Source organism: Ranitomeya imitator, chromosome 5, assembly GCF_032444005.1.
Source record: "Ranitomeya imitator isolate aRanImi1 chromosome 5, aRanImi1.pri, whole genome shotgun sequence".
Taxonomy (NCBI): domain Eukaryota; kingdom Metazoa; phylum Chordata; class Amphibia; order Anura; family Dendrobatidae; genus Ranitomeya; species Ranitomeya imitator.
This window is the reverse complement of record NC_091286.1, coordinates 477,242,395-477,259,838: the sequence shown is the minus strand read 5'-3', so window position 1 is coordinate 477,259,838 and position 17,444 is coordinate 477,242,395. Positions and strand designations below refer to the sequence as shown.

Here is a 17,444-nt window from a genome sequence, read left to right as displayed (position 1 = left end):
ATTCCAGTTATATGTCAATTATAGGGCTTCTTGCTGTAGTTTTTTTAAAATCCAGGGTTTTGGGGTTTTTTTGCTGTAACCCAGAAAGCAATGCTTCTACCATTGGGAAAACTGTTATTTCATACCATGATACAACTTTTATATGATATGTCAGTATAACTTACATAAAAATCTTACTAAATTTCCTACAGGTGTCATTTAGAAGAAATCCTTACTGCCGCAGAATACTTGAGGTTAGAAGAGGTCGTTCTAACGTGCAGAACTGAACTGGACTTTGCTATGGTGAAGAAATGCTGTAGTACAGAGCTGTCTCCAGCTGAGGCCTGCCCTGACACCAGCACATATCCAGTACACACTGCAACAGTGGAGAAGAGAAAGGATATGTGTCGATCTAAGAAGATGACCAACAGAAAAACTGCAAGGAGCAAAAAGTGGAAAAGGAAAATATCCTGTACCCAAAACCAAAAAACTCCAAAAAAGATGGCTGAACAGCAGAAATCTACGTCGGACTCTTGCCTGCCTGTCTATAATCTGGGAGAATCTCTAGCAGATCATCATCCCACTCAGGAAAAGGATAACTGTTTACTGCCAATCACTACTGCCCTGGACTGTGAAAGCCTTCCACCAGAAGCGAATGCTGCAGCGGTCACACCACTCAACCACAGGCAAGTCAGGCCGCCACAGCACGGCGCACTGAAGCAACACTGTATGGCGGATATTACTAGTGCATCTAACATGTGCAGGTTGGAAGGTATAGTCAAAGAAGTGGATGAGAAATACTTTAAGAATAAACCAACGTGCAATATTTGTGGGAAGGTTTTCTCAGAAGCCAGCAGTCTTCGGCGACACATGCGGATCCACAAAGGTGTGAAACCTTATGTGTGTCATCTCTGTGGAAAAGCCTTCACTCAGTGTAACCAACTAAAAACTCACGTAAGGACCCATACAGGTAAGACAATTAGACTTGCACTAATGTTATTTTTGGGCCATAATCAACAGTTACATTACTGGTTTTCCAAGTTTAGAACATCTTTACCATAGGTCATCAAATATCCAGTGGGTAAGTGTTCGACTCCTTGCAACTGCACCAGTTGGCTGTTTGAAGGAGCCACAACACACGGTGTTCGCTGCAGCCTCTTCTGCACTTTTTTACCATGTGCACTTTTTAAATGTTTGTCTCGTTCAGTGAACATTGTCTTGTTCACTTAAAGGGGTTCTTCAACAGTAAAATATATATTTTAAGGCATCAATTTATTAAAAATAGTAGCATAGCTGCTGCTACGTGGACAGCTTGCATGTAAACAGAGCAGAAGAGGTTACAGCACTAGCAGTGCAACAGTACTTTTCAAACAGCTGATTGGTGAGGATGCCTAGTGTAGCTAAACCTGCTTTTTTAACTGCCTAGGCCATACCCTTTCAGAAGCTGCTTTGAACTGCTGCTCTAGTACAGCTATGTTCACATCACATTTACCCCCATTCAGTGGCTCCGTTGGAGCTCATAACCCCTGCAAAAATGGGATTTGGGTGTATGCGCTGATAGAGCCATTGACTAGTCGACTGCTTCTTGCTGCCCACCTCAACTAGGTGTGTACGGCCGAAATTGACGCATGACAGAGAACACTGATGATGTGGAAACCTGTGTGGAAAGCGTTAGGAGAAACTCAAAAGGTTTCACACATTTGCCAGTTTTGATCAAATCAGAGTTGATCGATCGGAGGGAAAGGGCACACAACCAGTGTCTGTTAGTTCATCGGCTTGTCTGCTCTCAGATGCCCAGTCATAAGTTTTTCTTACAACCAAAGAGATATGAAAAGAGGAATGGCTTTACATTACCTAAGGGAGAAGATATTTTTTAATTGGGAAAAAGACAGTCTTTTAGTTGGGATTAACAAGGTCATAAATCATGGAAACTGTTGAATTCCTTGAAGACTGATTCTACCCGGTATCCTATACCTTCTGTACAAAAGAAAGCTTATCACAAAGACCCCTTCATATCAGATACAACGCCCTGTGTTATTGCTTTTATGAATAATTCTTATAAAGCTAGTTTAAAAATACTAAATTATCAAAGATAGATAAATTGTCTAAATAATAATCAAAGCAAAGTATAAATATTTACCATAACAATGTGACTCTGCATCACTATATTTAATGGCCTTATCAGCGCGTACACCCGAATCCTGTTTTTCGGGGGCTCAGTTGTAATGTAACCACTGAACATAGCTTGGAAATGAATACTCATAAACACCATTTACAAGAACTTCCCTGTGTGAATGTGGGAGCAGCGATGCGTTTGTAAATATTAGTACAGATTGTTTTTGTGCTCCTACTTATTCACTGGTGTGAACTTGGTAGCATTATCTGCCATACAGATACATTGACGCTGCAGATCAGTCACTGTATGTACAAGCCTGCTTGCTCTCATTACACGCGCTGCCTGTCCTCACCCCTATTACCCTGCAGAGAGACTGCATGTCTGAGTGCCAATGCTGCTGTGATCTCGGGCCATTATTAGCCAGCACGTTTCCTTACACAGCTGTTAACCCCTTCAAGTCGCGGCCCTTTTTCATTTTTGCGTGTTCGTTTTTCGCTTCCCTCCTTCCCAGAGCCATAACTTTTTTATTTTTCCGTCAATATGGTCCTGTGAGGGCTTATTTTTTGCGGGACAAGTTGTACTTTTGAACGACACCATTGGTTTTACCATGTCTTTTACTAGAAAACGGGAAAAAAATTCCAAGTGCGGTGAAATTGCAAAAAAAGTGCAATCCCACACTTGTTTTTGTTTGGCTTTTTTGCTAGGTTCACTAAATGCTAAAACTAACCTGCCATTATGATTCTCTAGGTCATTACGAGTTCATAGACACCTAACATGGCTAGGTTATTTTTTATCTAAGTGGTGAAAAAAAATTCCAAACTTTGCTAAAAAAAAAAAAAAGTGCCATTTTCCGATACCCGTAGCGTCTCCATTTTTCATGATCTGGGGTCGGTTGAGGGCTTATTTTTTGCGTGCCGAGCTGATGTTTTTAATGATACCATTTTTGCGCAGATACGTTCTTTTGATCGCCCGTTATTGCATTTTAATGCAATGTCGCGGCGACCAAAAAAACGTAATTCTGGCGTTTCGGATTTTTTTCTCGCTACGCCATTTAGCGATCAGGTTAATGCTTTTTTTAATTGATAGATCGGGCAATTCTGAACACGGCGATACCAAATACGTGTAGGTTTGGTTGTTTTTTTATTGTTTTATTTAGGATGGGGCGAAAGGGGGGTGATTTAAACTTTTATATTTTTTATATTTTTTTCATATTTTTAAAAACATTTTTTTTTTACTTGTGCCATGCTTCAATAGCCTCCATGGGAGGCTAGAAGCTGGCATAGCCTGATCGGCTCTGCTACATAGCAGCGATCATCAGATCGCTGCTATGTAGCAGAAATGCAGGTGTGCTGTGAGCGCCGACCACAGGGGGGCGCTCACAGCAGACCTGCATCAGTAACCATAGAGGTCTCAAGGACCTCTATGGTTACCTTCCTGATGCATCGCCGACCCCCCGATCATGTGACGGGGTCGGCGATGACGTCATATCCGGCCGCCCGGCCGGATGCGGTAGTTAAATGCCGCTGTCTGTGTTTGACAGCGGCATTTAACAGGTTAATAGCGGCGGGTGAATAGCGATTTCACCCGCCGCTATTGCGCGCACATGTCAGCTGTACAAAACAGCTTACATGTCGCGACTTTGATGTGGGCTCACCGCCGGAGCCCACATCAAAGGGGGATTCACGGCATGCGCAGTAGATGTATGGCGCATGTCGTGAAGGGGTTAATTCCTCCTTTACTAAGCTACATGCCTGTAAAGAGTAGTTAAAGGTTTGCAGTGAATCAAGTCTCTTCCTACTCCATAGCGAAGTGTGCAATCTCCATGCCAGTACATGGCGTACAGCACTGGTGAGTCAGGTCAGAAATCTACATCTACATGCTGAGTTTCATATCCTTAAGGCCTATTCAAATGACAGTATTTCTCATCCACATGCTGTCCATTAACAAAAAAATGGGACAACACATGGAGCCATATGATTGGAAAATTTAATTAATCATTTTTTACTTTTTCTTTACGGATCCTTATGCCCGTTTCACTAAGCTCAGTGCATGTAATGTTCTGATGCATTTTTGTGGATCAGACCTGATCATGCAATTTATGAGGCTCTGTTAATAACGAATGGCATGTGGAACCCAACTGCTTTTAATGCTTATGGCAAAAATAGTCGTCTCCCCAAAGGGCTTAAAGAAAAAAAAAATGTGTAGAAGGTATTCCTGGACATTTCACTTTAGTATATTGCTTTGTGGTCCTGTAATTGCATTGTATATGCACATCTTTATTGTTAGGAAGCCAGAGAAATGCTAACAATAAGACATGCCTGCAAGCATGGTGTACAAGTGCACGATAATCGACACCAACAACCTGCGGGAAGTCTGATCCATTCATATTGTTAGTACTCTCCAGATTTCAGTCGCTTCCAATTGTGCTCTGGTTTCAGGAGAAAAGCCATATCAGTGCAAGCTTTGCGATAAAGGTTTTGCTCAGAAATGCCAGTTGGTCTTTCATAGCCGAATGCATCATGGAGAAGAGAAACCCTATAAATGTGACATGTGCAATCTACAATTTGCCACTTCTAGCAATTTAAAGATTCATGTCAGGTCAGTAACAAAAGGAACGTTCTAAGAGGCGAAATATACAGATGATATATCCGTCCATCTACCCACACAATTTTAGGATTTTTCCCACTTTTGAAGGATTCTGCATTCTCAAAAATATTTAAAGGGATTGTCTGGACAGAAAGGAATATTCTGTAGTCACTCAATGTGACCTCAGACTGCCGATTCATGACAGTATGTTGTGTACACACTGTGACGATTCCTCGTATAGGTGGGCAGTCACGTGAAGACATGCATGCGATTTGAATACTTGTGGTCATGTGCCAACTAGACTTGTCAAGCTTTTCTCAAAACAAGAGAATTGGGAGGAGTCTAGTCGGCAAGTGACCTCAAGTGTGTAAATTACATAAATGCGGTCACCTGCATGGCCAATACAGAGGAATCGTGATGGCGTGCGCACAGTGTACTGTCATGAGTGTCAGAGTGACTACAGACCTTTCTGCTAAGACTGGACAACAGAGGTTTCTCTATTTTTTGTATTCCTTGTGGCTTTCTTTACATTTACTTTCTGTGTTTTCAGTTGTTCTGTTTTTTATTGGGTTTATTTTCACTTCCATTCAGACTTTGCTTGCATGTTCCTTCATTAGGAACAGGCAAATGGAATTTAACCTCTAAAATGGATCCGTTCATGACTGGTGCAAACAAAAGCAGAAGGGCCCCACTGATTATTACGGGGTCCGATTGGGTTCCACTTCATGTCTCTTTTTTTAAAACAGAAAAAGTTCTTTATGCTGCTCCTTTTCTTGAGTTCCACAAACAGACACATAAGGGAACCCAGAAGGACCCCATAATAATCACTGTCCACCAGTTATACAATGGATCTATTTTTTACATGAATTACGTTTGTCCGTTCCTAAAAACGGAAAAGGCAAATGTAATGTCTGAACACAACATGAACATAGCCATTCTGAGTTTTTGGAATTGGCTGGAGTCCCAGCTGTGGTTGGGGATACTTTTTAATGTTGGGAATAATTTTTTAAAGGGGTTTTCCCACAAACAACAGTTCATTTTATTCACTAGATCTTGGAATGAAAATAAGATCCACAATAGGAAGTGATTAAATAAAATGTTCCTGTGCTGAGATAATCTTATAAATGTGCCCCTGCTGTGTACTGTGTAATGGCTGTGTCTGACCGTACAGGAACATGGTCTGATAATACCACAGCTCCTGGGCAGTGGGGGATGGAAGAGAGAGAGAGTATACAGACATTACAGCACGGGATCGCACCTGATTGCTTTTGTGAGGTAAAACATTTCCCTGTTTTTAAGTAATGTTTTTTGTCAAAGAAAGATTCAGCTGCGAACCCCAGCTGTAATGTCTGTACATTCTCTTTTGCTCCCTCCCCTGCCCAGGAGCTGTGGTATTATCAGACCGTGTTCCTGTACAGTCAGACACAGCTATTAACCCCTTTATACCATTGGGCGTACTATTCTGTCCATGTGGGGTGGGCCCTACTTCCCAAGGACGGAATAGTACATCCAGTGTGATCGGGTGTCAGCTGACTATCGCAGCTGACATCCAGCACTATGTGCCAGGAGCGGTCACGGACCGCCCCCGGCACATTAACCCCCGGCACACTGCGATCAAACATGATCGCAGTGTTCCGGCGGTATAGGGAAGCATTGCGCAAGGAGGGGGCTCCCTGCGTGCTTCCCTGAGACCCTCGGAGCAACACGATGTGATCGCGTTGCTCCGAGGGTCTCTTACCTCCTCCTCCCTGCAGGCTCGGATCCAAAATTGCCCCAGGCCTGCATCCGGGTCCTGCAGGGAGGTGACTTCACAGCGCCTGCTCAGAGCAGGCGCTGGGAAGCCTCCAGGAGTGCACGTCAGATCGCTGATCTGACACAGTGCACAGCAAAGTGTCAGATCAGCGATCTGTCACTTTACTGTGATGTCCCCCCCTGGGGCAAAGTAAAAAAAAAAAAAATAAAATAAAAAATGTACATGTGTAAAAAAAAAAAATCCTAAATAAACAATTTAAAAAAAATTGTTCCAATAAATACATTCCTTTATCTAAATAAAAAAAAAACAATAAAAGTACACATATTTAGTATCGCCGTGTCCGTAACGACCCGACCTATAAAACTGTCCCACTAGTTAACCCCTTCAAGTGAACACCTTAAAAAAAAAAAAAGAGGCAAAAAACAACGCTTTATTCTCATACTGCCGAACAAAAAGTGGAATACCACGCAATCAAAAAGACTGATATAAATAACCATGGTACCGCTGAAAACGTCATCTTGTCCCGCAAAAAACGAGCCGCCATACAGCATCATCAGCGAAAAAATAGAAAAGTTATAGTCCTCAGAATAGTCGTGCAAAAGTAATTATTTTTTATATAAAATAATTTTTATCGTATAAAAGAGCCAAAACATAAAAAATGATATAAATGAGGTATCGCTCTAATCGTACTGACCCGAAGAATAAAACTGCTTTATCAATTTTACCAAACGCGGAACGGTATAAACGCCTCCCCCAAAAGAAATTCATGAATAGCTGGTTTTTCGTCATTCTACCTCACAAAAATCGGAATAAAAAGCGATCAAAAAATGTCACGTGACCGAAAATGGTACCATTAAAAACGACAACTCGTCCCGCAAAAAACAAGACCTCACATGACTCTATTGACAAAAATATGGAAAAATTATAGTTCTCAAAATGTGGTAATGCAAAAAATATTTTTTGCAATAAAAAGCGTCTTTTGGTGTGTGACGGCTGCCAATCATAAAAATCCGCTAGAAAACCCGCTCTACATAGTTAGGCTATGTGCACATGTTTAGGATTTCTTGCAGAAAATTCCTGAGAAAAACCTGAAATTTTCTGCAAGAAATCTGCATGCGTTTTTGCACGTTTTTGGTGCGTTTTTACCGCATTTTTGGTGCGATTTTTGATGCGTTTTTTCCAGATATTTCCCAATGCATTTTATAGTGGGAAATCTGCAAAAAAAAAAGGCAAAATTAATGAACATGCTGAGTTTTTTTTTCGCAGAAAAAAAAAATGCATCATGTGCACAAAAATTGCGGAATTCATTCTAAATGATGGGATGCATATTGTATGCTTTTTTTTTTGCGGTTTTATAGCGTTTTTATCGTGAAAAAAACGCAATTATTCAGCAACGTGTGCACACAGCCTAAATCACCCCCTTAGGGGAAAATTTAAAAAATGTATTTATTTCTGTTTTCCCATTAGGGTTAGGGCTACAGTTTGGGTTGGGGCTAAAGTTAGGGTTAGGGTTTGGATTACATTTACGGTTGGGATTAGGGTTAGGGGTGTGTCAGGGTTAGAGGTGTGGTTAGGGTTACCATTGAGATTAGGGTTAGGGGTGTGTTTGGATTAGGGTTTCAGTTATAATTGGGGGGTTTCCACTGTTTAGGCACATCAGGGGCTCTCCAAACGCAACGTGGCGTCCGATCTCCATTCCAGCCAATTCTGCGTTGAAAAAGTAAAACAGTGCTCCTTCCCTTCCGAGCTCTCTCGTGTGCCCAAACGGGTTTACCCCAACATATGGGGTATCAGCGTACTCAGGACACATTGGACAACAACTTTTGGGGTCCAATTTCTCCTGTTACCCTTGGGAAAATACAAAACTGGGGGCTAAAAAATAATTTTTGTTGAAAAAAAGATTTTTTGTTTTCACGGCTCTGCCTTATAAACTGTAGTGAAACACTTGGGGGTTCAAAGTTCTCACAACACATCTAGATAAGTTCCCTGGGGGGGTCTAGTTTCCAATATGGGGTCACTTGTGGGGGGTTTCTACTGTTTAGTCACATCAGGGGCTCTGCAAATGCAACATGACGCCTGCAGACCATTCCATCAAAGTCTGCATTCCATTTGGCGCTCTTTCCCTTCCGAGCTCTGCCATGCGCCCAAACGGTGGTTCCCCGCCACATATGGGGTATCCGTGTACTCGGGACAAATTGGACAACTACTTTTGGGGTCGAATTTCTCCTGTTACCCTTGGGAAAATACAAAACTGGGGGCTGAAAAATAATTTTTGTGGGAAATAAAAAGAATTTTTATTTTCACGGCTCTGAGTTATAAACTGTAGTGAAACACTTGGGGGTTCAAAGCTCTCACAACACATCTAGATGAGTTCCTTAGGGGGTCTACTTTCCAAAATGGTGTCACTTGTGGGCGGTTTCAATGTTTAGGCACATCAGGGGCTCTCCAAACGCAACATGGCGTCCCATCTCAATTCCAGTCAATTTTGCATTGAAAAGTCAAATGGCGCTCCTTCCCTTCCGAGATCTACCAAGCGCCCAAGCAGTGGTTTACCCCCACATATGGGGTATCAGCGTACTCAGGACAAATTGTACAACAACTTTTGGCATCCATTTTCTCCTGTTACCCTTGGTAAATTAAAACAAATTAGAGCTGAAGTTACTGTAATTTTTTGTGAAAAAAATTAAATGTTCATTTTTATTTAAACATTCCAAAAATTCCTGTTAAACACCTGAAGGGTTAATAAACTTCTTGAATGTGGTTTTGAGCACAAAATGACTTCAAATGTGATGTGGTCCCTAAAAAAAAAATGGTGTTGTAAAAATGAGAAATTGTTGGTCAGCTTTTAACCCTTATAACTCATAGTAACATAGTAACATAGTTAGTAAGGCCGAAAAAAGACATTTGTCCATCCAGTTCAGCCTATATTCCATTATAATAAATCCCCAGATCTACGTCCTTCTACAGAACCTAATAATTGTATGATACAATATTGTTCTGCTCCAGGAAGACATCCAGGCCTCTCTTGAACCCCTCGACTGAGTTCGCCATCACCACCTCCTCAGGCAAGCAATTCCAGATTCTCACTGCCCTAACAGTAAAGAATCCTCTTCTATGTTGGTGGAAAAACCTTCTCTCCTCCAGACGCAAAGAATGCCCCCTTGTGCCCGTCACCTTCCTTGGTATAAACAGATCCTCAGCGAGATATTTGTATTGTCCCCTTATATACTTATACATGGTTATTAGATCGCCCCTCAGTCGTCTTTTTTCTAGACTAAATAATCCTAATTTCGCTAATCTATCTGGGTATTGTAGTTCTCCCATCCCCTTTATTAATTTTGTTGCCCTCCTTTGTACTCTCTCTAGTTCCATTATATCCTTCCTGAGCACCGGTGCCCAAAACTGGACACAGTACTCCATGTGCGGTCTAACTAGGGATTTGTACAGAGGCAGTATAATGCTCTCATCATGTGTATCCAGACCTCTTTTAATGCACCCCATGATCCTGTTTGCCTTGGCTCCCTAACAAAAAAAAAATTTGGTTCCAAAATTGTGCTGATGTAAAGTAGACATGTGGGAAATGTTACTTATTAAGTATTTTGCGTGACATATCTCTGTGATTTAATTGCATAAAAATTCAAATTTGTGAAATTGCGAATTTTTCGCCAGATTTCCATTTTTTTCACAAATAAACGCAGGTAATATCAAAGAAATTTTTCCACTATCATGAAGCCCAATATGTCACAAGAAAACTGTCAGAATCACCAGGATCCTTTGAAGCGTTCCAGAGTTAAAACCTCATAAAAGGACAGTGGTCAGAATTGTAAAAATTGGCCCAGTCATTAACGTGCAAACCACCCTTGGGGCTTAAGGGGTTAAAGCTCCATCCCAGCATTTTTTTTTAAATTTTGCCTCTGAATTGGTGCCATTAATCTAAGTTGCCTGACCATGTTTTCATACTTACAATTCACTGTCTTCAGCTGTTGCCAGTCGCCGCTCCTATTCCTTGCCACCATCTTGTGACTGCAACTTCTGACTGACCGGAAGAAAGAGGTAATGGTTACAAGTTCCCATGGCCTCATTCTGGCTCTCATAACATACATTGAGCAGTGACTTAAAGCTCACCCATCAAACACTGGCGTGGTCCAGCAGATCACAACCTGCAGAAGTCGATGGGAGCGGCGCTGATAACAGATAAAGATGGCTGGTGAGTATAAGACTAGAGGCAGGGAACTTAGATTAGTAGCACCACTCTAGCACTGCGATGCCAAAACTGCTGGAGCGGAGCTTTAAAGTTTGACCACAATCAGTCAGTATCAAGAAGATAATCAGAAATGGTTGAAAATGGATCCAATTATGGGATTATGCTGCCCTATGTGGTTAGATCAAGATTACAGCATTTTAAGTTTTGTTGTTGAGGTACCTTGTAGAGCTATGTGAGATTTTTCCCTGTATACTAAGGCTTTATTTTCCACTTCTCAGAAAACACAGTGGAGAAAAACCATATGTCTGTGACAGGTGCGGTCAGCGATTTGCGCAGGCTAGCACCCTGACCTACCATGTCCGACGACACACAGGAGAGAAGCCGTACGTCTGTGACACGTGTGGAAAAGCATTTGCTGTGTCAAGTTCTCTAATTACTCATGCAAGGAAGCACACAGGTAACAGAAATCGGATTCCATCGTATGTATCATCCCACAGCGGTACATGCCATTGTTACAGCACTCGTATGTTTTAGACTTCCGCAAGTGTCCGTACAGGTTATAGCATAAAGCTGGCCCATTGCTTCAGATAACTGAATACTGAGCCCCCTGACCCACCATACACGTGAACACTCAATGAAAAGAAGGGAACAATTCAGTGAAGTAGCTCAGAACAAAAGTATGAAATAAAAATGTCATCTATGGGCTATAAAGGACTGTGAATATTTCTACTAAGGACATATTATGTGTTGAACATATTGAAATTACACGGTTACCTTTTCTTGCCATCAGGAGAAAAATTCTGCATATGCCCTTAGTGGTCTTAGTGTGCTTCATATTGTTTTTTCTAATGTTTTCCTTCACAATCACTACGACGCAGTCGATCGTAATGGTCGCATAGTTTTGCTGGTGAATCGGTTGTTTAACTACAAATGTAAGTGATTGTGCAGGAAAACAGTGGACTTTAAAACAGTAACTTTAAAGTTGAAAACCCCTTCTCTGTCACCATGTCCCCCCTTCCCAAGTAAAGTAATCCAAGAAGTATCGTTTCTCCTTGTGGAGAGTGACATGATAAGCATGTCGTGGTGAGGAGACTTAAAGCAGCAATGCTCCTCTGGGAAATATGCAAATTGTCTCTTCAGAGAGGAAGAGAACTAGAACTCTAGTGCCACCTATTGGAAGTAGCAATCCTAACAGTCAATGTCGACCCTTTACCGAACCTTGTCACATGACTTAGGATAATAGCCAAACCAGAATCTCAATTTGCAAATTGAGATTCTTGTTTGGCTATTATCCTAAGTCATGTGACAAGGCTCGGTAAAGGGTCGACATTGACTTTTCGGATTGCTACTTCCAATAGGTGGCACTAGAGTTCTAGTTCTCTTCCTCTCTGAAGAGACAATTTGCAAGTAAAGTAATAACAGCTGTGCCCCCCTCTGGTGCCAGCGTCCTTGCAGAGGTGTGGACACTTGCTCTGCCTTGAGTCCTGCAGGCCACTAGCGGAGTGAGAGCAGCCACGGGTCACACTTTCTTAGGATGTCAGATTGGTCTTAAGGAGAGAATTAAGAGCCCGCTGGTTGGCTACAGGTCTCGCGTGATACAACAATGTCACGCCAGCCCTGCGACAGCCAGTGCCAGCGGTGCCGGAACCAGAGGTGAGTATAGCTGTTATTTTACTGGGGGCGAAACCTAGTGATTGAGAAGGGATTGTCATAGTGGACAAACCCATTAATGTGCACTTACTGTCGTCTGTATGTCATTTGTAGGGGAGAAGCCTTACATCTGTGGAGTTTGTGGCAAGAGTTTCATTTCTTCTGGAGAACTTAACAAACACTTTCGGTCTCATACAGGTAGGTGACTGCGGAAATTAGTTTACAAGTCTTGTGACTGCAGAATCGATCAGTGCAATCCATATAGAATTCAAGGTGAATGTGATCAAAAGCTCAAAATGTTTATTCTCCGATGATGCGATACTAAAACCCAGAGCATATCTACAGCTGTGCATGATGCTTTACATTAACCATACCGTCCCAAATACAGGAGAAAGGCCTTTTGTCTGTGAAGTGTGTGGAAACTCATATACTGATGTGAAGAATTTGAAGAAACACTCACTGAAAATGCACAGTGGTAAGTCCAGTATATTTTCATAAAAACGTCTATAATGCCTGGGAGTTTTCAAGCAGCTTTCTCTGCAGTCCTGGATTGGCGTGGAAATGTGCAGCCCTGTTCTCCAGAGCGGTGGGGGGTCCTAGTGGTTAGACCCCCATTGATCAGTAAGATATTTTCTATTCCATGGTTAGAGTATAACGTTCAATCTTGGTGAAACCTCTTTAATGATAAAATGATCACAGGGTGTTATCCATTTATGAGCTGATGGCATGTGTTCAGTGTCACTGCAGTTCCATCAGTCATTACACGGGGCCATTTGCAATCAATAGGCGCCCAGACATGGCAGGTCATCCTCAACAAGAGATGCTCTTTGTATTATCTATAGCTAACAGATACGACTCTAAATTGGAGAGCTGCTTTTATAATTCCAATTTCTTTGGAACAGCAGTTTAAAATGGTGTTTTGTTGTTTTTTAACACTGAATATGCAGCAGGAAATGAAGAGGAAGACGAGGCAGAACCTACCGACAGAAGCATGAATGAAGAAGACCCGGCAAACAAAAGTTCAGCCCCAGACTGCCTGGATTTGAAGCCGTCCGAGCTATACCTACCTCTCACTCTCCACATTGGCCCAGAAGACCATCAGATGTTGCTGCCTGTTACAGATAATCAGTGTGTCTCTTCTGATGCTTTGCTGAGGACATCGGTCAACAGCTATTCAGAGCCGCAGTTTATATTTTTACAGCAAATGTACTGACCAACAATTGTCTAAAATCACACAAAATACTTTTCTAGCAGATGCAATACAGGATTCCTGTAGCGAGAGCCGGAGTTTTAGAGCTGCACTTTTTTTGCTTTTAGAGAGATTTTATTTTATGTGATGTAGATATTTCATATACCTTCATCGTTTTCTCAGTGAAATTTCACCAGCACATTGTTGTTTGCCACGCTTATTGTTTGATGTGAAATTACTTGCTGTGATGGGTTAGATTATTTACAGAACTATATTTTGTTTGATGAGCATTTAGCCCTATTGCTGAGTTTAGACAGGCCGATCGCCACCATTAAACTGCTCATCGGCTACATTCAGGCGAATGGTGATTGTTCAGCGGTTTGATTAGACAGATCAACCACAATTCCGTTGCACACAGAACAATTGTTAGTACAATCGTACTGTGCACATAAAATATCATTTACTCAGCAGCATGCCTCCTGGTTACACAGGACAATGTGCTGCCGAGAACAATCAAACAATCTTTTTGCTCTTCGGGCGATTTCCAGCCTTCTTAGATAGGCCTATAATCAGGTAGCAAGCTGTCCCAAGAATACTTGTTCCTAATTATAGACCAGTGTATATGTTCCCTAAACTAAAACCTCTGATCTGGGTATTTGAGGAAATAAGCACATTGCAGCAATGGAAGTAACAGTAGCAGGCTTTCCAGATTATGTAGCTGTCCTCAATCACAAAATGGTGCCAGTAAAGAAACCTCTTCATAAGGTTTGTTTTTGCAGACAGACCTGCAAAATGATACGACTGCCAATCGGTAAACTTTTATTGACTGCCTGTGTACACAGTAAGACCAAAGCAAACGATGAGCATGGAGCAATCTATACAAGTTCACTTTCCACTGCCTCCAAGCTGCAGGGTGCATGCAGATGGTATCATCTCAGTTAAAGAATACCCAAATAATCCCATCAGTTTCCCCATTAATATTCTTCTGTATGTGAATACATTCTCTCACAGATAATCAAAATTGTACAAATATATAAAGAACTTGTATTTGCAATGATACAAAGGGATATACGTATAGATCTGCTGCGCTGCTGGTCAAGAAGATATTCAATGGAGATGATGGCGTTGAACAAAAAGCAGTTTTATTCATTTACAGGAGCCACCCACGATGTCTAGTATTCCAGTTGCAAATATTGATGAATTTGTAGCCTGTATTGATAGCAGTCCTGTAGCCTGTGTAGGAAATAAATGTGTGCACTATTCTAACCCTTCTGTATCTTTTTGGGATCTTTATTTTGTAGATCCAGTGGGGTGGTTGGACTGTAGCACCTGCGATCACAGGTTGATTGCCAGCATCCCATGACTGCCCCCTCAGTCACTCAATATAAAAATCCTTTTTTAGTTTTGGATTGTATGCTGCTTTTTGGTAGGTACACACATGGTGACAGAGGAGATTTTAATGTGGAATAGGGGTACATTTGTTTTCTTAAGACATTTGGCGGGTTCATGCATTTATTAGAATAACTGTCTATTGTAACGGAAATATTGTAGGTCTTCTGGCCCATTTTAGGCCCCTCTTACACTATTCTGTATTCCCAGCTGATTGTGTGCTGCACATTTGCTGTTGGGTCTGCAGGCAGTCAACAAAATTCCTGGTGGGCGATGCACACATTCCAATATGTACACCTGAGTACAGCACCTCCTGTAATATGTTCCATCAGATTAGGATACCCAACTAGGATATTAACTACTTAATCTTGTTTGGAGCATTTCTCGCCCTGTTACGCCATAGGTGGAACATTGGCGACAACTAATGCCTTTTGCACCTCTTTGTATGTCATTCTTTCTCCTAAGGATTGTTGGATGTATCACCAAACAACTATTACATAGCATGACAGCACTGATTTATTATCTTCTAACAGAATGTAGCATCAGTTCTGAGGTAGACACAGTATGAATAAAATAGCATCTTTTACCTTACCCCTGGTGGGTGACATCGCCAATTTAGCATCTTTCTTCTACCATACACTTACCATATTCGTTTAGAACCGTAATCTTCCCGTAGACCCGAGATTTCTCCAACCATCTAATTGTCTATAAAGACGTGATTACTCGCCCAATGTCAGCAAAGAGAATGATCGGGCTGTTAAATTTCGTCATGCCTGATATTTTCTTCTCACGGGAGGTAAGACATTGAACTCCCTTTCTCAATTACAAACAGGTGTAGTGACGATATGAAAGAAAATGAGCGACCAGCTTTAATCTTATGTGTATGTTTACCAAAGACATCAGATATTGTAGAGATTTTGCCACATTTTGTTAGTCTGTCTGCTTCTTGATCTATGAACTAAGGGAAGCGATCATTAGAAATAGACCTATTGTTTAGATCAGGTTTTTGCATTTTTTTATTTTTTTTTTACATTTTTTGCAACTTTTTTTGTGCTCTGTATTAAAAATTAAAAAAAATACAAATCTTGTAACGTTCACAGTGGCCACTGGGGCTTTTTTTTTTTTAGACATCCTGTTGTTTCAGGAAACAACACATGTAGCCACATTGATGATACCCCAAACATATCTTTTCTAATGAACCTGTGGAAAGGTCATTGTGAATGGAAGAGGCACAGCGTCAGATGTGACATCACCTATTGTTAGTGGTGGATTCTCTATTCATAAAAGTGTTACCTATCATTGTAATCCTGCCTCTGTTAATAAGGAACCTGCTGAAAACTGTTCCTGAAAGGTAATGATATATGAGTCTCCACTGGCCAGTGAGACAATTACAAGTTTTTTGTTTTTTTTTAGTAAAGATTTTATGAAAAAGAAAACATTGCCAAACATTTTAAAAAAATGCATGTAACACATAAACCACAGGTCATTTTCTCATGACAGCTTTTTTTTTATTTTTGGTTTAATCCAATAGTGACTAATGTACGGTAGATAAGGTTGCCTCTTGTTTTTGGTGGCTTTCCTGGCTGGACAGACAGAATTCCATTGATTCAGTAAAGCACCAGAAGCTTAGTAGCATTTATAATGGTTGCACCTATGAGTGATTGCTCACGTGAGATATTCACATGCACTTCTGCCACTTGATAGATTTGCAGCTGTATAGGTAGATGCTATACATGACTATATTTACTATACGATGCTATCTATAACATCACATCACAATCTCCACTCATTAGGCTGGATATAAGGTTTTACAAGACTCATAGGTTTACAAGTCCCTTGTGCATCAGAATGGCTTTTATATCACGCACAAGCAATCGTATCAACTCGCCTGTAATTGCGTCACACAGGATTTACCCATTTTGTATACAATAAACGTCTAGTAAATGACTGACACCGTCACACTTCTGCCCCCACTCACCCTCCACCCCTCACCACAAGGGATTCAATGACAACATACTAGGTGCCTTAATGTTGGTTTTAAATTGATAATTAGGGCTCATTATGGAACAGTATGTTTTGTGTGCATTGTCTTGTCATGACTTCACATTGTCTTTTTGATGAATTCTGTGCAATAAGTTCTAAATGGTTCTTACACTATAAAGAATGACTTGCACGATAAGAATTTTGGAAATGTTTTAGGTGTGGTTGAGTCTATTTGTACATCTGCTTTGTGCTGGCTGCATTTTTATTGTTTTAAATAAAAGTGCATTTTCTAAATCATATAACATACAGTCTGTGTGTCCTTGTGTGATGTACACTAGACATACGGTAAGTTGGCCTAAAATACACCTTGGAATTCATATTTGTATATGTGATACTTTCTTGCACAGGTAATGGCACATGCCAGTTGACTTATCTGGTAGACACTGGAGAGCGCTCAGTGTTATGTACATGCACCATGCCTTCATTTACATACAGTGCTCAGCATAAATGAGTACACCCTAACAATTTGTCAGAAAACCTTTTATTTCCTTTCAGAAGCAACATTTTCTATGCGATACCATACAGTGAAATACTC

General features: G+C 41.1%; 1 protein-coding gene across 2 annotated transcripts in view; it reads left to right on the top strand.

Annotated features, from left to right (window-relative positions):
* The window catches only part of MYNN (myoneurin), a 40,067-nt gene extending 22,916 nt beyond the window's left edge, over positions 1–17,151 (top strand). For both annotated transcript variants that reach the window (XM_069727359.1, XM_069727358.1), the window contains exons 3-8: positions 192–949; positions 4,534–4,693; positions 10,917–11,095; positions 12,403–12,486; positions 12,677–12,763; positions 13,236–17,151. In XM_069727359.1, coding sequence (XP_069583460.1) covers positions 192–949; positions 4,534–4,693; positions 10,917–11,095; positions 12,403–12,486; positions 12,677–12,763; positions 13,236–13,501 — 1,534 coding nt within the window. In that variant the 3' untranslated portion in view covers positions 13,502–17,151. The remainder of the gene's footprint in view (positions 1–191; positions 950–4,533; positions 4,694–10,916; positions 11,096–12,402; positions 12,487–12,676; positions 12,764–13,235) is intronic.
* The last annotated feature ends 293 nt before the right edge of the window (positions 17,152–17,444 follow it).